This window comes from Chionomys nivalis, chromosome 25, assembly GCF_950005125.1.
Source record: "Chionomys nivalis chromosome 25, mChiNiv1.1, whole genome shotgun sequence".
NCBI classification, from domain to species: domain Eukaryota; kingdom Metazoa; phylum Chordata; class Mammalia; order Rodentia; family Cricetidae; genus Chionomys; species Chionomys nivalis.
Window position 1 is genome coordinate 29,213,060 of NC_080110.1, and position 20,344 is coordinate 29,233,403.

At 51.4% G+C, this 20,344-nt stretch overlaps 1 protein-coding gene across 1 annotated transcript; it reads right to left on the reverse strand.

The window, feature by feature from the left end:
- Nucleotides 1–162: 162 nt before the first annotated feature.
- On the reverse strand, nucleotides 163–17,606 carry Myo1a (myosin IA). Its single transcript, XM_057757704.1, has 28 exons — nucleotides 17,578–17,606; nucleotides 15,847–15,978; nucleotides 15,637–15,752; nucleotides 15,295–15,389; nucleotides 14,507–14,611; nucleotides 14,144–14,190; nucleotides 13,954–14,017; nucleotides 13,646–13,744; nucleotides 11,588–11,691; nucleotides 11,252–11,399; nucleotides 10,776–10,894; nucleotides 10,609–10,695; nucleotides 9,593–9,658; nucleotides 9,364–9,468; nucleotides 7,438–7,500; nucleotides 7,101–7,301; nucleotides 6,753–6,979; nucleotides 6,226–6,426; nucleotides 6,022–6,115; nucleotides 5,607–5,756; nucleotides 5,458–5,526; nucleotides 5,095–5,169; nucleotides 2,540–2,674; nucleotides 1,528–1,634; nucleotides 1,181–1,313; nucleotides 912–1,064; nucleotides 624–751; nucleotides 163–310 (listed from the first exon to the last, which is right to left on the reverse strand). The coding sequence occupies exons 2-28, from the start codon at nucleotides 15,958–15,960 to the stop codon at nucleotides 184–186; spliced, it is 3,132 nt and encodes a 1,043-aa protein (XP_057613687.1). The 5' UTR covers nucleotides 15,961–15,978; nucleotides 17,578–17,606; the 3' UTR covers nucleotides 163–183.
- Between the last annotated feature and the right edge of the window lie 2,738 nt (nucleotides 17,607–20,344).

Here is a 20,344-nt window from a genome sequence, read left to right on the forward strand (position 1 = left end):
CGTGATTTATTAGTGGGCATATGGACTGATGCTGGAAGGATGCTATGTTTGGGAAAGGATTCTGGAAAGGTCCAGGAACAGAAAGGCCGTTTTCAAGGGTTCTTCAACTCTAAGCCCCTTCTCACGATCAGAAGAGCTAGGCCAAAGTTTTGATCCAGAGGAAGAAGCTGTGTCTCCTCACAGTCACCTCACAGTCACCTCCATGGCATGACTTCCCTTCTTCTTGAAAGTCAGCTTGCTGTTCCCAGCCCCCTCAGGACCCTGGATAACCTTGACAGCCACACTGCTGTCCTTGAACCTCACTGAGAACCTGGAGGGAGAAGAGACAGAGAAAATGAAGCTAGGGCCTCCGCCTCTCAGCCCAACTCTTCTAGATGGCCTCCTCTCCCTGGAGCAAACACACAGCTCACCCCCACCCACCCGATGACTCAAGACCTGAGAGAAACTTGGTGCAGAGAGTCCAGGGCTGAGGGGAGGGAGGTGTGGATAACACTAAGAAAAACCTCCGAGCCTTGCCCTGACAGTCTGCTTTGGTTTCTGATTACACAAATTTCCCGGTCACAATGACCGGTAGTCCGGTCATCTGTCCCAAGCCGTCCCTCATCACCAGCTCATGGCCTTACTTCTCAGTCACGGTGACAGAGAGTTGCCTCTGCGTGGCATCCAGCACAGCTTGGTACATTTTTGCCAGCAGTTCAACCACATGGTCACTGACTAAGAGGATGTCCCCCTTGGAGTCTGCCGATGACATCTGAGCAAGAGAGAAAAAAGTAATAGAGATTAATGTTTTTCCTCAGGAGCAGCCTGAGGGGCATCAAAGACCCATAGTGAGAGGTTCAGTTCTAGTATATCCAGTTCCCCTCGGCCCCGGGAGGCCCACTCTGGAGACATTGCCGACGTAGCTCAGATACCTCACTCAGGTGCAAACTGAAGAGGCCATCCCGGAAGCTGGTGACTGACACCCCAGCCACATTCTCCAGCCCTACGACAATTTGGGCCTGGGACTTCTTGGCATCTGTGAGAATCACATGCCCCTTGGTGAGGAGGAGAATCCGGGCAGATGTCTAGAGAGGATGTAGGAAATAGTGAGGATGGGCATTGCCACCCGCCCCACCCACTGGGCAAAGCATGCACAGCCGGCCCCAGGCCATTTCCCACTGTGGGTGCAGTGGCCCTTTACCTTGCCATTGCCACGGTTGACCTTCTTCACAGTGTCCGCCATCAGAACAGGCCCTTCCTCCTTACCCTTCAGTTTCTGCAGCTTGGGGTTCCCCTGCAGCCCAACGTAATCACCACGGTATGGAATCGGGACACTGAGGACATAAGAGAAGCGTGCAGTGAGACCAAGTCCCGGCTCACCTCCCTGAGTGCCACGCCCCCCTCTTCTACCACATCTTGTTTCAGTGATCCATTGATATGTCTGGGACCAACACCTGCTGGGTCAGAGCCTTTAAGGAGGGCCCGGTTAGGCGTCTCCAGTCCTCCCGGGCAACTCAAGCTTGAGAGGCTGTATCTGTAGGCTCTCACCTCTGAGGGTAGGAAGCCTTCTTGCTCTTGAACAGTTCGCTGGCACAGAGCTTTTCCCTCAGCATCTGCACCTGCTTCGGCGACAGCTGATCTCGGAACTTCTTGCACTGTGAGGAGGAGAAAGCTCAGTTCGTGGAAGTGGAAGGCGGGGTTAGAGAGGGAAGTGAGCAAAGAGGGCAAGAGAAGCCACGGGGAGCAGAGGGCTGGAGGGGACATGACAGAGACCACGGGGAGCAGAGGGCTGGAGAGGACATGACAGAGACCACGGGGAGAAGAGGGCTGGAGGGGACATGACAGAGACCTTGGGGAGAAGAGGGCTGGAGGGGACATGACAGAGACCTCGGGGAGAAGAGGGCTGGAGGGGACATGACAGAGACCTCGGGGAGAAGAGGGCTGGAGGGGAGACGACAGAGACCTCGGGGAGAAGAGGGCTGGAGGGGACATGACAGAGACCAGACACAGGAAAAGGACCTGGAGGACTAGTGAGGATGCAGGAAATTGAGGGGTGTTTAGGAAAAAGTGGACACTAGCAAATGCAAGGCCCATGAAAGTACAAGCCAGCACTCAGGACCAGGCTGAGCCCACACGGGCGTCCTAAGGACTAGGCTGAGCCCACACGGGTGTCCTAAGGACCAGGCTGAGCCTACATGGGTGTCCTATGGTATGTTCTGGATAAAAGAACAGATCATACTATGATGTGAAGGAAGTTGGACACCCAAAGGACAGATATTGTGTGGTTGCCACTTACAGGAGTTTCCTCCAAAAGCAAAAGCCAGTGAAACAGAAAGTAAAGTATTGGTTACGGGGAAGGAGGTCAGGGCTAAAGGGCAAAGAACAGAAGTATGAAGATGGGTGGCAATGGCCCTGCAACTGCCTGAACATATTTGTTGCCGAAACTCTGACGCTTAGAAATGGGAACATAACAGACACAACTTTGCATATTTTACCACAGTGAGAGTGAAGGAGGAAAATAAGGGGTGGGTCACAATAGAGAAGGGACGCCTGACCTCACCTTCCACTGGTGGAAGATTCGCTTCAGCTCCTGATTGGCCCTGTTGAAGTACCTATAAGGGGCAGGGGGCCATGTGTTGTCCAAGACTTTGGTGGATGGCAAATTCTTCTTCAGAGCCAAGAGAAATTTCTGTGCCTGCATTGAAAGCAGAGTCTTAGGAATGAAGTCAGGGGAAGATCCACTTTCAGGCAGGTGGATTCACACCCAGGTCCTGCCACTCAAGAGGAAAGCCACGCCCTTGTGAGAAGCAGGAGCAAAGCTGGGGAGGTGGACAGAATTGCCTCTCTGTCGGTTGGTGCGCACTGTGCTTTGGGGCTGGGGTTAAGAACAGAAATGGGAAGCAGCAGGACCTGACACCTGGGTCAGGGAGGTGGGGCAATCCAGCATCAAAGCTGGCCTCTGTATATTGTTCCCTGGCTTTTCCATCTCTCAGGTCACAATGACCTACAGCTGGGGCCATTGTCTGTGCTGGTTATTGGACAGACACCAAATCTGCCCTCCTCTCTAATCAATGGTGCCCGACACCTCAGCCTGACGTTCACAGTCCTCCACTTGGTGGTCAGGGTCCTGTCACAGAATCCCCTGGCCTCCCAGTATTCCAACCAGAAAGGCTCCTTGCCACAGCCCTTCCACCTTTGTGCTCTCGAGGCTGATAGCACTCGGCCTACTTCTCGCTGATCTGACAGCTGGACTCTGCCCACCGGGATTCCGTGCAGTGTGTGAGCTGCAGCTTGAAGCCCTCCCAGATGCTCCAGGTCTCCACACACCCTCCTAGCCAGGGCAGAGTAGCCCAGTGCTTGCCTTTTCTGGATCTGCAGAGTCTAACCTGCCTAGAGCCTTGGGCTGCCAAAACTTCTGTTAGGTGGACAATCTTAGGCAGTGGCTGGAAGCTCAGCAATCAAACGCTTCCTACCCCAGCTCTACCACTTATCAGCTACAGGGCCTAGGGCCAGGGGCAAATTACTCAGTCTTCCTAAGCTGTAGCTTGTTTTTGTTTGTTTTGTTTTTGTTGTTGTTGTTTTGTTTTGTTTTTTGAGATAGGATCTCACTGCGTCACTATGTAGCTCTGCCTGGCCTGGCACTTGCTATGTAGACCTAGCAGATCTCCAACTCACAGAGATTTGCCCGCTTCCACCTCCCAAGTGCTAGGATTAAAGGCGCATACCACCACATCTGGCCTGAGTTTTAGTTTTTTAACCTGTGAGGTTGGGGAAAGCAGAGGGCCTACATGACAGGGCTGTTAGAAGAACTGGAAAGAGCGTACATAGCACATCATCAGGTAATGGCGCTAGATTAAAGGCCGCGGCAAAGTGCCAGGAGCACTGGGAGAATCAGTGACCCAGGACTCTTGGGTGTGATTTATTGAACCACGCAGTCCTGGCTTGATGTTCAGCAGCTGCCTGACAAGGTACAGGTGAAAGGCTGAAAGAAGGGACTGTTGGGGATAAGTGCAAAGTCAGGTCGCAGCCCTCAGGTGTCCAGCGAGATAGCACGTACTGTGGGAAGAAGGGACAGGACATGGCAGAGCCAGCCCAACAGGCCAGGCTAGCACGGGGCTAGGGAGGAGGAGGGGAAAGAAAGCCAGAGATGCCAGGACGCCTCAGCTCAGAACTCCCACCCCTCCCAGTCAAGCAGTCAGGCAGTCCAGGCTTTAGCACGACAGAGAGGAGTTCCAAATGAAGGTCCTTCACGCTCAACCGAGCATACTTGGTGAGGGTCCTAAAAACTAGCCAACAGCAGTTGCCTCAGGTTAGTCCCACCTTCCTGCAGCCCTTAGGCTGAGGCCCCTGTGTTTCCATCTTGTCCCGCTTTTTCCCCAAGGCTTCACTGGGGTACTGTTCTCTCTGTGGCTTTCCAGTATCCTCTGGGAAATGTCCCCACTACCTAACAGTCCTGTTGGAAGCCATCCCTAGCTGGAGGCCTCCTTCCGTCAGACCCAGAGATGGCCCTCCTCATTTGCCTGGGGGTTCAGAGGAGATGTGATTCCTTCCACCTCAAAATGGATCTTAGCAGTCAGGCTAGTTAATCCTGTGTCCTCATCATCCACTTCCATAAGAAAGCTACCACCCCCCATCTCCCCACCCCCCCACCCCCTAGTCAGTCTCTCCCCAGGTCTATGTGTCCTCTGCTCAGATGAGAATACCAGGACCCCACACTGGCACAGGATGCAAACACCATCTACCTGAGCCAAGGGATGCCTGATGCGGCTCCCGTTAGGGACACCCAGTCACAGCGTGTGATTGCTCTCTCTGTCTCATGGAGTGAAGAAGCTCCAAGGGAAGGCTTAGAATCAAGCCCCTCCCCATCCTCTCCCAAGGCTGTCCCAACTCCTCTTCCTGCCTCGTACCTTCGCCCTAGCACTTACCATGCTCTTTATTTTTGTTGCTTTTTGTTTGTTTGTTTGTTTTTCGAGACAGGGTTTCTCTGTGGCTTTGGAGCCTGTCCTGGAACTAGCTCTTGTAGACCAGGCTGGTCTCGAACTCACAGAGATCCGCCTGCCTCTGCCTCCCAAGTGCTGGGATTAAAGGCGTGTGCCACCACCGCCCAGCTCTTACCATGCTCTTATAGATAAAGTTGGACAAGGTGCGGGCAGCACCTGACCGGAAGTATTTTCGATAATTCTTGCGGGCCTGGAAGGGAAGTGCGAGGAAGATGTCAGTGTGAGGCAGAGTCCAGGAGAGGTTCTGCTATTTGCTTTCAACCAAAGTGCAGTCAGAAATATCTAAATAAACAAACGCCAGGCTGAGACTGAAACAGGAAAAAATGATTCGAAGTCACTAACAGATCAAGGCAGAAACACACCCAGGCCAGTCTCCTGGACACACACCCACAGCCAGCTGGGCCAGAGCAGGAGGGCGGTCTCAGTGTCACAGCCTGGCGCATGCATAAGCCAACAGGCCCCCTCTGCCCTTGGTTACCTTCCACCCTCTCACGAAAGCCTGGATCAACAGTGTTGAGGCCTTTATCTTCCCGTAATGCTTCCTTTGCTGTGGAAACATGAGCACTGTTAGAAGAGGCCACACCCTAAACCACAGGTCCCCGCGACACATGGGAAGGGACGTGGCACCTTGTTGCCCCGGAACCAAGCAGAGATGACGATCTGACTTTTGCGCATCTGCTGGTAGTGCGTCCGGCAGCGCCAGCCCCGGTACACCTTCTGGATGAGCGTGGCCAGCTGCTGGATCTTCAGGCGCCTTTGTTCCTCCAAGTAGAAAAGCTGGGGTGGGGGCAAAGAAGGGTTTGCTCTCCCTTGCACAACAGGGAACTGAAGCTCCCCAGCCTGCCTCCTACAACCAGGCCAGGCCCCGGGATGAACTCCTAGCTCAGGGCAAGAGAGGTCAACTCTCAGTTCCCAGGGCGGCACCCTCGTCCTGCACCATTTGGTCCTGCACTGGTTGCTGCCTTCCCAGCTAGCCTCTTTCTAGCTCCATTCTGCCCCCACCAAGTGCAGCCGCCCCCCACCCCCCAGCTTCCTGGCTCACAGTCTTGGGACTTCTGATAAAGATCTTTGTCTTCCCATAGGCCAGCTCCTCTGAGGACACAGCCACAGACTCCAGGACCTTCTCCACACCTTCCCTACAGGGGCAGATGGGGGAGAGCTGCAGGTGAGGTACGCCAGGCAGAATCCCTTTCCACATCTCCCCAGCCCTCTGAGACCCAGCCCCTCCATACCCACTGGGTCTTACCGGTCTCCCCCGTTCCAGTGAGGCCAGGTGCTCCTGCTCAACAGTCGGTACCTTTCAAAGAAAGGCCTGTAGAGTTGGCGGTGGGCATAGCCAGCCCTACGCACCCGAACGTTCTCCAGCAGGCCCAGGTATCGAGCCTGGACCACAACCAGCTCTGAGGAGAACCTGCCGTACTGTTGCAGGTCGTTGGGCTTTATGCACCTGGAAGGAAGTCAGAAAGAAGCAGACTCAGGAGCAAACTCCACGCCAGCAGCACTGCCCTGGTGCTCCTGTGCCTACTCCCCAAAACCCCAAGATGGGAGTTTCAGTAGAAGTGTAAGGGAGACGCTCTTGGCCTCCCCAGTTTCACTCTCCTCTGATGCCACTCTGTTGTCGGCCATAGGGTGCCCAGCTAGCTTCTCATCTGGTCCTGTGTTCCATGGAGAAAGAGCCTGTTCCAGAGACTGATGCCCCGATACAGGCATGTCCTACCAGGCACAGATCCCACACCACCTTGAGGATGCTCCCCTGTGCGCCCAGCTATTCACCTGATATAGTTGGGGTTCTTAGAGTACAGGTTCTTCATGAGTACGGCCACCGAATTCTTAAACTGTGACCCAGCGGTCGGGGGACGTTTGAGAGATGCTTCCTTGGGATTACCCTCTGGGAACAAGGACCGAAGGAGAGGATGCTGGGCCTTCCACATGGTCTGGGATAGGTCTCGGAAGAGCAGGTCGTTATTCTTGTCGATGAAGCCATTCACGTTGTATGTCACCTAGAGGGGCAGATGTAGGTTCGGACCCCACGCCTCCTTCCAGCACCTGGACCCCCCTGTCTCAGTTCCCACTTCCACACCTGCTTTTGCCCTTGGCTCCCACCCAGCCTCACTACAGTACCTTGCCCGCATAGTGGGAGATGCGGAAGCAGCTGAGCCCCATGGAATGGTCGTACTGGCGCTGGGCATTCTGGGTGACTTTGCTCTCATAGTGACTGTGCTTCGAGAAGAGCTGGTTCAGCTTTGCCAGGAAAGTGGAGTCGCTGACCATCCCAGGTCGCAGGCACTCCTCATCCAGCATGGCCAGGATGCCTCGCTGACTCTGGGTCATGGCAACAAGATCCATGTGAGCTTGACCTGCTCCTCCCAACCCTCTCATCCTCGCCCGGCTGGGGGAAGGGAGGATGCTCAGGAAGTCTGGAAAGGGGGGTCCCAGAGCTGAGAGGACAGCTGCTCACATGCTCAATGAGGTTACAGATGATGCCGTTGTCAAAGTAGTCCACCTTGGTCCACGGTATGCCCTGGCAAAGGGAGACATCAGTCACAGAAGCAAATCCAAGAGAACCTCTAAAGTCCTCGCCAGACCCAGGCTCTCTTTAACCCACTGTAAAAAGGACTTCAGAAAGGCCTGTCACTCAGGGACAACCTCGGTTGGGTTCAGTTTACAACCCAGCCCTCCCAGGTTGGTGGTGAATTCGTGTGTGTCTCTCAGGGAGTGGGCAGACACACAGGAGAAACCAGAGCACCTGAAGGGGAAGGTGAGACAAAGCCAAATACCGGGAGATGGTGCGGGCTGGGAGGGAGCATGATGTCAGGTGTAGGGTGGGACAGAGCTCACCCCAGTGTGGGGTAGAGAAGGGGCCGTGTACATGAGGAAAAGAGGCTACCGTGCTCTGACATGATCAATGTGTCTCGACAGCGTGAACCAGGACTGTTACCCAGCAACAAAGTCAATCTGATGCATCTTCAAAGATCCACACCTGTGGTTTTATTTCCACAGTGCTCACCACCCACTTGCTAAAACACAGACTGCTCTTTCTGCTACACTGTTTCCAACTCGGCATGTTTGGGATGCGCCCAGGAACTGACATTTCCAACATTTCCCCAGTGGTGGTGTTGCTTCTGGCCCAGGACCACACTTCAGGGCTGAGATGTCTCAGCGGATAAGTGTGCCTGCTGCCAAGCCTGCCGAACTGAGTTCGATGCCCACGTCCCACGTGGCTCGGTGGAGAGCATCAGCTTCTCCAGGCTGTCCTCTGACCTCCACCAGAACCTTATAATTTTTTAAAGGGAGGATCGCTCTCTGCTTTGTGCTCTCAGCGAACATCAGGATTACAGGAGCTTATGTCATAATCCCTCCCAAGGACCAGACAACCCAAATGTAGGCTGTGGCGCACAACCCTTCCCTCTCTCCTCACGGTTTCTTAGAGAAAAAAGACTGAACCTAAATGAGATTGACTTCCTATTGGTTCCCAAAGTACCTTTCCCAATGGGCTAAATGCAATATGGCATCCTGCAATACCACACAGCTAAGCAAAGATGTACAGAACAGACCATGTTTGCTAGCTTTTGTGTATGTTTTATATATTTTTAAAAAGTCCCTTTACATATGTGCATGTAAATAGGAAAAAAAACCTTCTGGTCTTTGTGGGGAAGAAAATTGAGAGTTTAGGGGCTGAGGCAAAAGGAGATTTTTATTCATTTACCTTTTAAAGTTTTTGAATTTTGAAATACAGAAATGTATCATCTTTAAGCACTGAAGTTGTTAAAACAAAAAAAAAATGTGTGAAACAATACATTTTGTCGCCATGTTGCCAGCAGCCCTGTTGCAGAGACCAGCTCTCCAGCGCTAGCTCGCAGGGAACATCTCTGGAAGGGTTTAAGGAGCGAGACTCTGGGCTGCTCAGCCTTGGAAGTGGATTGGCTTGCTCAGAGAGATTTTTTTAACACCTAGTCATGGGTTGCAGGGGTTATGCGAGTCAGAGGAGGGGTGTGGAAATCTGGCTCCGCAGGGCACTTCTGGTGAGTAAGTCCAGAATCATGCATCTCTAACAGCGGACAGAAACATCACCCAGCGCCCCGGGGAAGGCAAAGGTTCTGACATGTTTGAGAGGGAGCAGGAAGGGATATGAAGGGTGCCAGGCCCTCCGACCAGGACTCTCCACACAAACACCCTTTTTGAACTGGCCTGGAGCGGAAAGTTGGGGACAGGAAGAAGGGAAGCGGACTGTTGGGGCAAGTTAGAAACGCTGAACCTCAGCTGTGAGAGGGAAACATTGTGTCCTTTGTGTTTCCATCTGGGGACAATTAGAAGGAAATTGTGACGAGAAGAAAGACTCTCATCTGGAAGTCCCTCAGCAGAGCAAGCAGGAGGCTGGGCTCACCTCTCTCTTGTACTCCTCTTGTTCCTCCTTCAAGGTCAGCTCTATGAACACCTGCTGCAGCTTCTCGTTACAGTAGTTGATCACGAACTGCTCAAAACTGTTATTCTGCAAGGGAAAGGAGGGCGGTTCACCTCAGACCCTTCCTCCCTCACAGCCCTTCCCGCCCACCCTGAGCCGGTCCCCCTTAGCGGGGGAAGCAGGCCGCTGAGGTCGGATGGTGCTCTCTCACCTCCAGTATCTCAAATCCGTAGATATCCAGGACCCCCATAACCTTCCTCTTCTCTTCAGTGCCCACCTGGAGGAGAGGGAGGACAAATAAGAGGAAGCCCCCTGAGCACAGCATGTGGACAGGATCAGAGCAGGGGCAAAGAGAGCTGCAGCTTGACTGGGCTGGACAGGGAGGACGAAAGGGAAGGTGCTAACGGGTTCCATGATATTAGATGCTCTTAGGATAGTGGGCCTCTCAGCCTTCCTAAAACGAAGGCCCTGTAATACAGTTCCTTGTGTCATGGTGACCCCCAACATTATTTTCATTGCTATTTCATAACTGTAATTTTACTACTGTTATGAATCATAATGTAAACGCCTATGTTTTCTTTTTAAAAAATATTTATTTATTTATTTGTTATAAATACAATACTCTGCCTGCATGTGTATCTGTACCCCTGAAGAGGGCATTGGATCTTATTATAGATGGTTCTGAACCACCATGTGGTTGCTGGGAATTGAACTCAGGACCTCTGGAAGAAGAGTCAGTGCTCTTAACCACTGAGCCATCTCTCCAGCTCCCACACCTGTGTTTTCTAATGGTCTTAGGCAACCCCTATGAAAAGGTCCTTCCACCCCCGAAGGGGACACGTCCCACAGGTTGAGAAACAGTGCACTGTATAAAGAAATGCAGGGTGTATACACAGTATGGCTTTTATTCAGCCATGAATTGAATTACATCATCTGTATTGATGTGACTGGAATTTCCGAATCACACAGCAACCGTGTATATTCTGATCTGCAGAAAACCCTTGGGAAGCAGGCAGACATTCATAGTAGTTAGCGGCTGCGGCCAAATTGGGAAACCTCAGCTCAGTATCTTTGGAAAGGTGAAAGACCAGACTGTGGGACTCAAACTCCTAGAAGGAAGTGTACCTTCCTCTTCCTGTTCTCTGTGCATCTCAGAGACCAGAGAATGGAGCTGGCAGCCAGGACAAGAAGCTCAGGGAAGCAGGCTTTGGAATAGGCCTCTCTCACCTTGATGCTCTCATTGATGCGGCCCACTATCCAGTCGAAGAGGCGGCTGTAGACATTCTTAGCCAGGGCATCCCGAGCGTATTGAGCCTGGGGTGTGGGGCACAGTCTCATTAATGTGGCAGCCACAGGGCAGCCTCAAACGTCAGGGCCTTCAAGAGGGCTCTTACCTGCGTGACATTCAGAACTGTGACCACCTTCTCTTTCGCTGTCTCCATGGTTCTTGAACACAAAGCTCTTTCTAGTTCCACCGAATTCAAACCCATCAACTCCCCAATCTCCCGAACCCCTAGAAAGACAAAGAAGTACGAGGTAGTGGTGAGGGATCTCAGTGGGGGAAGGACCTGGGTGACTTCTGCTGGGTAAGTCACTGCAGTTGGCCCTGGAGAATCTCCTGAAACAGGTCAGATTGTCCCTGGATATCAGAAGATTCGGCTAAGGCTTTGAGAGTCACAGACCAAAGCTTGAACATTTCCAGAGGCTCATCCCCAAGTGCTTCAGGAGAACGGTTCAGGAAGTCCTTTGGGGGGGGGGGGGGCACTAGGAGTGGCTGGGTGCAGTCAATCACCAATCACGGTTGGAGGTGGAACAAAAACTAGCTTCGGGGTAGGGGACTCAGAGCAGGCTCCAGCAGGGTGGCACCAACCTTTCCCATCAGAGATGCCACTTGCTGGTATCCCATTGGCCTGGAACTCGTCTGTCAGCTTCACGTTCCCCAGCTTCAGCACCAGCGCTGTCACCTCCAGGACTTGTCTGATCTCATCCTCCGAGAACCCAATCACTGACATGGCACTCTTGGGAAGAAAGCAGGAAGTGAACTGAACGAACGGGACCAATCCAATGCCTCCCTTCACAAACTGAAGGAATGGGACCAATCCAATGCCTCCCTTCACAAACTGAAGGAATGGGACCAATCCAATGCCTCCCTTCACAAACCCTGGGCTCGGAGGATGGCCTAAGGGCCCAAGCCTGCCCCACTCACCTGTAAAGCCCTGAAGTTGGCGGCGTCGTCCATGGCATTCACTTGGGACACTGCCCCGCTCAGATAGGTATAGCTACTTGCATCCTGCTCAAGCTTCAGGGCCTCTGGGAGGGTGAATTTACAGGAAAAGAGCTGGCGCGTGCTGTCCAGAATACAGCAGCCTGACACCTCATACCCGTGCCCTGGGTCATGTTTTAGGTTCATCTCTTGTCCCCTTTGGATGGGGTTAATATATTTCCATGACAGTAAACTACCTTTCAAAGTGGTTTTTAGGGCTTGGGTATTCATACCTGTTAGAGAGTTTCACGGGAGTTTCACTGATTTTTACCCCACCACCGGGGCTTTAAACAATGGAAATAACCAAGCAAACCCTCTCTCCCACTCAGGCAGGAAGGTGGGGGAAGAGAGGAAAACACCCATCTACGCAGTCCCAAGTCCCTGTGCAGTGCCAGCTCATCCAGCATTTGTTCTCTGTCCCTGACGCTGCCTCTGGAAGGTTCTCTCCAATGCTGACAGCTGAGCTGAACGGCTTTCTCGTATTCCCCTGAGGTAAATGAGTGTCTCTCCCAGCCCACATCATGAGAGCTAGGTTTCGAGTTTTTTTTTTTCCTATCTTTCCCAAAAGTGAGTAATTTGCATGCCAGGACGGCTTTTCATCTCCAGATTCTCTGTACCTGGTTGGCAAATGGAATTTTTTTTCATTTTAGTAAATGAACCAAGAAAATGTCCCAAGTTGTCTACCTAAAATAGGAGGATTAGGTTGATCATAGACTAGAGGCATGTCAATTATATTTTATGCAAATGATCTGAGATTCAGGGTAGTGAACATCAGGCTGGATTTTAGTGGCAGCTCCCACTGTCACACAAGTTCTGAAACAGGGGCTTACTAAAGAAGGGAAGCTAGAGAGAGAATGAGTCAGAAAACTCGGTAATAATGACGCCAGGGAGATTCACCCAGACTCAACTTAAACTAACAGGTATGGACCCAGCTGGAATAAAACACAGTGTCTGTGAGTCATACAAATTGAACATCATTAAGGCCATTAAGTCAAGAAGGGGGAGGATAAAACCTATGGAGTCTCCCGCACCACAGAGACTTCAAGCAGCAGAAAAAAGCTAAGCAAAAATCAAGCACTGAATAACAAGAACTCAAAGAGAGGGCTCCTTAGGGGCTAGGAATCCGTAGTCTCACAGCTAGAGGGGAGGCTGAGAGACACAAAGTCTCCCTGGTCCCTCAGTGATGCTCATCGGGAGCCACCTCTGGCCAGTCCAGGACAGGCAAGGAGATTCATGCCGTCCACTCCTACAGCTATCTGCACAGGCTGGAACCAACCATATTGCACTACAGGGTGTCTGCCCCACACCTGCCATTCCTATGAGACTGAACTCTTTGATGACAGGGTCCGTCATTCTCAGCTCTATCGCTAAACCCTACCATAGTGACGATCAGGTGTTCAAGTGGTGCTAGATGAACGGATGAATGAAGGAAACCTCTGAAAGCTAAGAAAACCAGGGAAGACTACTGTGTGGTGGTTGTGTATGCCTCTAATCCCTCAGGAGACACAGGCAGGTAGATCTCTGTGAGTTCGAGGCCAGCCTGCTCTACAGAATGAGTTTCACGACAGCCAGGACTACACAGAGAAGCCCTGTCTCAAAAAGACAAAATAAAACAAACAAACAAACAAACAAATCCAAAAAGAAAAAAGAGACCCTGGGAAGCTCCTAGGTGAGGTGGGTGTCTAAGCCCAGACCCTGTCACTAAAGCTCCCGGGAGCTCTTAACACTCGTACATCCTGCCGCTTCTGTGTGACTGCCAACAGAACCACGCAGGGACCAGGGACCAGGGACCAGGGCAGCGCTGAGACAGCGAAGACACAGCTCTGGGAATCCGTCCCAGCAAAGGAAGAGAACAGAGCCAGGAGTCATAGGCTCCCGGTGGGAAATGCAGACAAGGAGAAATGGGGAGGGGGCTTGAGAGAAGGGAGGAAGAGAGACCTAGAGTTCTGGAGATAGGACAAGGTTGGGGTGCTTTACCACGCATCCAGGAAGAACACGTACTTAGCAACTGTGGGTCTGCTCCAGCCAGCAGCTGGTAGAAGATGTGGAAGTTCCTTTCTCCTTTGAGCTGCTTCACTACTCGGGATTTCTCCAGCAGATCTGGGAGAGAATGAGGAAACACCCTCCTGAGAGTCCAGGAGACAGCACAACACAGCCCTTGGATTCTGCCCTGAGCCCCAGTGGTTCCCAAAGGTTGGGGAGTTTCCTGCCATCTAACGGTCATTCTGCCTGAAGAAGCAGATGGTCAAAGGTGAACAGAGTTGGCAGGTGGGAGAGTGTTGGTGAGGCACGGAGAGGGGGACACATACAGTTGGTGATGACACCGCCAAGGGGGGATCCTTTGAAGTCAAACTCTATATCCATGTATTTTCCCTTCGGAGAGAGACCAGAGAAAGCCTTGGGTCTCCTTCTCATCTCACCACCTGTGGGGAGGGGTCTGTGCTGCCCTGCTCACCCTCCGCAGCACCCCCTTCCTCCTGGGCAGATGCGGTCACTTACAAATCGAGAGGAGTTGTCATTGCGAATGGTCTTGGCATTGCCAAATGCTGTGGAAACGAAAGGCGGGAAAATGAGAGGGTTGCAGCTCTTGAGCGAGAGCGAGCTAGACTCCAAAGGAGTGAAGCCTGTGGGACAGCTCCCTTCGGTCTGCCAACCAATCACGTGGGTTTTTTCAGTGATTTTGGAAGACCTTCTAGGGCAGGGGACTGGGGAGGGGTGCAGAGATGGGGGGGTAGACAGAGTTCTAGGGCAGGGGACTGGGGAGGGGTGCAGAGATGGGGGGGTAGACAGAGTTCTAGGGCAGAGGACTGGGGAGGGGTGCAGAAACTGGGGGGTGGACAGAGTGGGACCCAGAGTGCTCACCCTCCAGCACTGGGTTTGACTGCAGTAGCTGCTCCTTCACGACATTCACCTCATCTCCTTTTCCACAGACGGCAGCCACGTAGGACATCACCAGCTTACTCGCCTCTGTGTATAAGACGCTCTGAGTCCCTAGCCAGGGCATACCCACTTCCACACCCTTCACTACCACAGAGTCCCCGGCCAGGGCATACCCACTCCCACACCCCTCACTACCACAGAGTCCCCAGTCAGGGAATTCCCACTTCCATCTCCCAAACTCTGACTCCTCACACCACAGAAATAGGAGAGATGCCTCTATGGTTAGGATCACTTGCTCTTTTTTTTTTTTTTCCTATCTGGGTAACCTTGACTGTCCTGGAATTCACTCTGTAGACCAGGCTGGCCTCAAACTCACAGAGATCTGCCTGTCTCTGCCTCCTGAGTGCTGGGATTAAAGGTGTGCACCACCGCCTAGCTACTTGCTTCTCTTGTAGAAAACCTAGGTTGAGTTCTCAGCACCCACATTAGGTGACTCAAAACCACCTGGATCTCCAGTTTCTGAGGATCTGACACTCTCTTCTGGATTCTTCAGGCACCTGCATGTATGTAGTGCTATATATATATATATATATATATATATATATATATATATATATATATATATATATATTCAGGCATAGAGATAAAATAAATCTCTAAAAAAGAAAGAAAAACTAAAGAGGAAGTAAGTAGGGGATTGAACACAGCAACGGGTCTGCTTGGAGGGAGAAGGAGACGATTCCAGACACGATTCCCCAGTTCCTCCTCACCTGTCTTCCCAGCTCCACTCTCGCCTGTGATGAGGATACACTGGTCCAGGTCCCGATCCCTCAGTGACTGGTAGGCCATATTGGCCAAAGCATATCTTGCAGGAAGGAAGAAGATAACAGCCAGTGTGAGGCCAGACTAAGAGAGCATCTTTCCACCCATAGCACTAGGTTCATCCACCCTCCTCTGTCGATGAGATTAGGCCACAATGGAAGGCCTAGGGAGGATTCTTAGGGAAGGAAGGATGCTGAAGAGCCTTCTTCAAGGGAAGGGGTGGGGAATCAGGATGCTTCACAGACATCAGGCTAGAGCTCTGTCAGCTCTGCTCTGGTTCTCTTACTCACATGTGGGGTTTCAGCTCATAGAAAGTGTAGTCCCGGTATTTGGCGATGAACTCTGGGCCATAAATGGGAAGTGACTGGTAGGGATTCACTGAGATCACCACACTTCCAATGTAGGTCTGGGGTCAGGAGGGGCGGAAGCAGATGAGCCTGGCTGGAGGAAAACTGGGACCCATTGGGCACCCCACCATCTGGCACCCATGGTGAGCTCACATAAATCTCCTTTTCTTCATAACGGAGCCGGAGGTTCTTGATCAGAGAATCCTCATCCAGGGGTTCCAGGAGGACAAGGTCCTCCACCCCCACTTGGCCTTCCAGGAGAGACATGTCAAGAGGGTTGAGATCCTAGGCACAAACATAGTAAATTGCGGCTGCTTGCTCAGCTTAAGGGCTAAGTCATGGTGGGAGGAGAGGAGTGCAGAAGAGCCTACAAGGGCCCTCTTTTCTCCTGCAGGAGAGCCCTCTAGTCAAAAGGGCTTCTGGACCAACCTGGCCAGTCAGGGAGGTGGAAGGACCCTCTGACCACTGAGTATGGGCGAGATGGCTGTTAGGTAGGCCCATGGTTGCCCACCCGCCTAGGGAAGGGTGGTATCAGCAGGCAGTAGATAGGGAAGAGGGCTGAAGGAAGTGCGAGCCAAGCTTTGTTCCTCAGCCAGGTGCTGGATGTGCCCTCCCTCTTCAGGGCGTTCTCCCTGGCTGCCTGCCCAGCGCTTGTACTCAACCCCAGCCCCCGCTTCAGTCACCTAATCCCTCCACAATGCCTGTCGTAACCACAGTGAAGTTCATGTTTAGATGACGTTGGACAAGGTGAGGAGTTCAAGAACATGGACAGGTCTCTACAAAACATTGGAACTCCCCATAGAACATGGAAGCGGATTTGTTTCCCCAGCTGTCAGGTCTGTCCAGCTGTCTCTCCTGCTCTGTCTTTAATTGTAAAATCTTCAGATTGTATACCCATTCCTATCATCTTCTGGCGTGACCTTTGCCTGAAGGCACACCCCATTCTTTAGTAGCTGGTAGGAGTGGGCAGGGAGGGGTTGCTACAGGGAGGGCTGTGGGCTGGGCCGCATGCAGCAGGTATATGGCAGGTGCTTCTATAGGAAGAAACCAGCCCTCTTCAGGTAGACTGAGTAGGCAGGGTGGTGGAATTAGTACAATGGTCGGTGCCCCTCCCAAGCAGGAACAGAATACATTCTCCTGCTCTCCTGCTTCTCTGAACCTAGAAGAAGAGCAGGAATAGCAGATGGGGCAAGGAAGGGACCCGGTCTTCTTTTTCCTCATTCTGTTTTCCCCAAGCTCCAACAACTTCCTAAATACCTAGATTGCAATGTGAATACTGATACCAGCAGCCTCTGGGAAACCTGCAGCATTATCACAGGCCAGGAGGGGCTCTAAACATCGGAACTTGACAGTTACAATAGCCTGTGAAGCCGATACTCTAATTATGCCTTATATTTCAGATTAAATCTCAGTAGCCATGTCTTATGTAACCACGATATTCAAGATGCCAAGGCAGGAGGACTGCCGTAAGTTGAGGCCAACCTGAGCTACACAGAATTCCAGACCAGCATGAAGTGCAGAGATCTAGTCTTGACTCACACAAAGAGAGACAGACATACACAGAGAGACAGACAGACAGACATACACACACACACAAGAGAGAGAGACAGAGACACACAAGAGACAGACACACACATGAGAGAGGGGGAGAAGGGGGAGAGGAGAGAGAGGAAGAGAGAGAGAGAGAGAGAGAGAGAGAGAGAGAGAGAGAGAGAGAGAGAGAGAGCCTTTGAAACCGCTTGGCAGGAAAGGGTGTGAAGCAGGGTAGAGAACACATCTTTGAGTTGGTACTGAGAGAAGTTAACAAAATGTCTATTTGGTGGCGAGAAAGGAGAAATAGAAACAGATCCCAGAAGTGGCATCCCAAGGTGACACAGGACTCACCCAACACCGGAACAAGGATATAATTTGATGGTCCTTGGAGAATGGGGGTGTGGAGTCCCAGTCTGACGGGAAGGGGATGAGCGGGCCGCAGATGGCAAGTGTGAAGAGGTGTCTTAGTTAGCAGGAGCTGTCCATGGTGTCAGGGAAGCCAGGTGTCCCCGTCCGTCCTTCCTCTGTGCTGCCTCCTTCAGTCTCCTGGTGCCGCTCAGGCCAGAGGAGGCCAGAGAGAAGGCTGCTCAGCACAAAGTCCAGGCTGTTCCTGCTGAGGGTGTGGCTCCCTTAACCCTTCACAAGCCCGCGATGCCCAGCCTCCGTGTATTTAGACAGAAGTTATCTGTCTTTTGCCGAGGGGCTCTAATAATCATGTTCCATGATTCCAAGGATTTAGAAATAAGAGCAAAAGAAACAATTTGTAGCCAAGGAAAAGATTTTCCAAGAAAGGGTTGGGAATTTTGCCATGGATGGAAGCTGGCTAGGGGTGGGCGTCTTCCTAGCTACCTTTTCTATCTTCCTGGGAGCCCTGAAACTCTCAGATTGCCTGGAGGGCCAAATAGCAAAATTCCAAATCCTGTCCACGTCTCTTTCCCTGAGTGAGACCTCATTATAGAGACCCACAGATAGTCAGAGCTGTGGCTCCCTACATTTCACGGACCTAACACCCACATCATGAGTAGCCCCACCCTGTGAGGCAGGCAATATAGATGCTTCCTTCCACGGGAAAATAGAGGCTCTGTGGTTACATATGACACCTGTGCCCCAGTTCCACAGCTAGGAACATCAGGAACCAGGAACAGCACACACTTCTCAATCTTGTCTACAGAAGGTTGCAGCCTAAGTTCTGAGGTTTCTACTGTAATCATTTCTCAGCAGTAGAATGCCAAATAAGACCCCGAGATGCTGTTTCCTGGGCATTAGTCCAGCAGAAAATGGCTCCCCGGACAGGTAAAAGCTTCTAAAATCCAATTTCCCAACATGCCTTCACCCACCCAGGAAAATTCCTAAACAGCATGCCCCTCTGCCTGCTCTCTTCTCTCAGATACACGCAGGAAGAGAAAATTAGGTAATTGTACCACTTAACTAACGTGGAGACTATTTCCCAACTCTCAGCTTTTGCTGCTTGGTCCAAGGTCCGAGCTATATTGCTCCAGCAGAAGCACTCTGCATAAGTTTGATCCATCAGCAGTTCCACTTTCAACCTGCCCTTACATAATTTATTGATTTACTACATCCATTTGAAGGGAGGACAGCAAGGTAAAGAGAAAGCTGAGCAAAAGTGGTTATCAAAACATAATCCCTTATTATGGGGGGTGGGGCAGTGTCACTGTGTCAGAGCCAGAGTGACTACTGATCCCACTTTCTGGTGAAGAACCAGACCTAGAGTAAGAAACTTTCCCAGACCCACACCACTGTCAATCTCCACAGCTGGCACTAGGACCTGGGTCTTTTGCTCTCAGGGCTAAAGTCTGCAGCTGCTTGGGGCTTGTCTTCCTCTTCTCACTCATGTGCCCACTGCATGCTTTAAAACAAGATGGCACTTTGGTTTCAAAACAGTAATAAATTTCAGCTCCTGCTGCCAACCATGCTGACCTGCCTGGGACCCCGCCCCCAGTGGATTCCTATATACCTGGAGGTGTAAATCTCCATCTGTGGCTGGGCGTTGTACCACTTTTAATCCCAGCACTGGGAAGGCAGAGGCAGGCCAGTGCTGCATCCTTCACCCTACATAAAAACTAGGGAAGAGCTGGGGGGAATGTAGAGTGGGTAACTCTCAAGTTTACAACCTAGAACACACACACCCAAGTCAGCTGGAATTTGGACGTCCACCATTCTGAACTAGGGCAGGTTGGTACAGCACTGTCATCTGCTTTCTAGACACCACGCTAACCCCTAATCACCTTCCGTTGTCCCTATCTACACCGGGATAAAGTATGGCTCAGTGGTAGCCTATGGCTAGCGGGGTCCCTGAGTATGATCCACCCTGAAAAAGTGAACAAACTTGTACTCCATACAGTGGGTGTAAAGGAATTCAGTGGGATGTAGGAATGAGTATATAAATGACTCTGCCAGACTCAGCCCAACCATACAGGAAATACAGGGATTTTACTGTCTATGTAGCTTACATTCTGACAGCTGACACTCATCTGATCACACTGATTCTCTCAAGCCTCCCATCCAATTATTTTATTTTCTTTCCAAGAGTTTCTCTGTAGCTTTAGAGGCTATGAACTTCCTCTGTAGACTAGGCTGGTCTCAAACTCAGATCTACCTGTCTCTGCCTCCCAAGTGCTGGGATTAAAGGCATGCGATGTCACCACCTGGCTAAAGTAACTTTTTAAAATTTGCTGGCAATGGTGGCTTATGCCCTCCGTGGGGTTGATAGGGAAAATAGGGGCCTCATAAGACAGTCTCAACTCCACCACCGCCACCCTCACCCTGCTCCAAAATAGTAAAACCAATACTCAGGACAGAGAGGTCTGGTTACAAAAAAGGGAAATACATAATACGAGACTGATATACTGTCAATTATCTGAAAGTATAAGACGCACACAAAAATGTTCATTAAGAGACTCAGTGGGGAAGAAAACTTGCTGCCATGCCTGCTGACCTTAGTTTCATCCCTGGAACACACATGGTGGGAAGAGAGACAGAATCACACAAGTTATCCTCTGATGCTCACACATGTGCCCTTTTATATACACTTTTATATACACACACAAACCAAATATTGAAGCATTTTAATTTAAAAAGACAATACAGCATACAAAAC

Excerpts from the sequence above, each read along its gene's own strand:
- Myo1a (XM_057757704.1), bottom strand. The coding sequence starts at position 15,960 with ATGTCTCTCCTGGAAGGCCAAGTGGGGGTGGAGGACCTTGTCCTCCTG. Across the intron at positions 11,400-11,587 it reads CCAACTTCAGGGCTTTACAG|AGTGCCATGTCAGTGATTGG; the intron begins GTGAGTGGGGCA and ends TTTCTTCCCAAG. Across the intron at positions 6,427-6,752 it reads AAGAACCCCAACTATATCAG|GTGCATAAAGCCCAACGACC; the intron begins GTGAATAGCTGG and ends ACTTCCTTCCAG.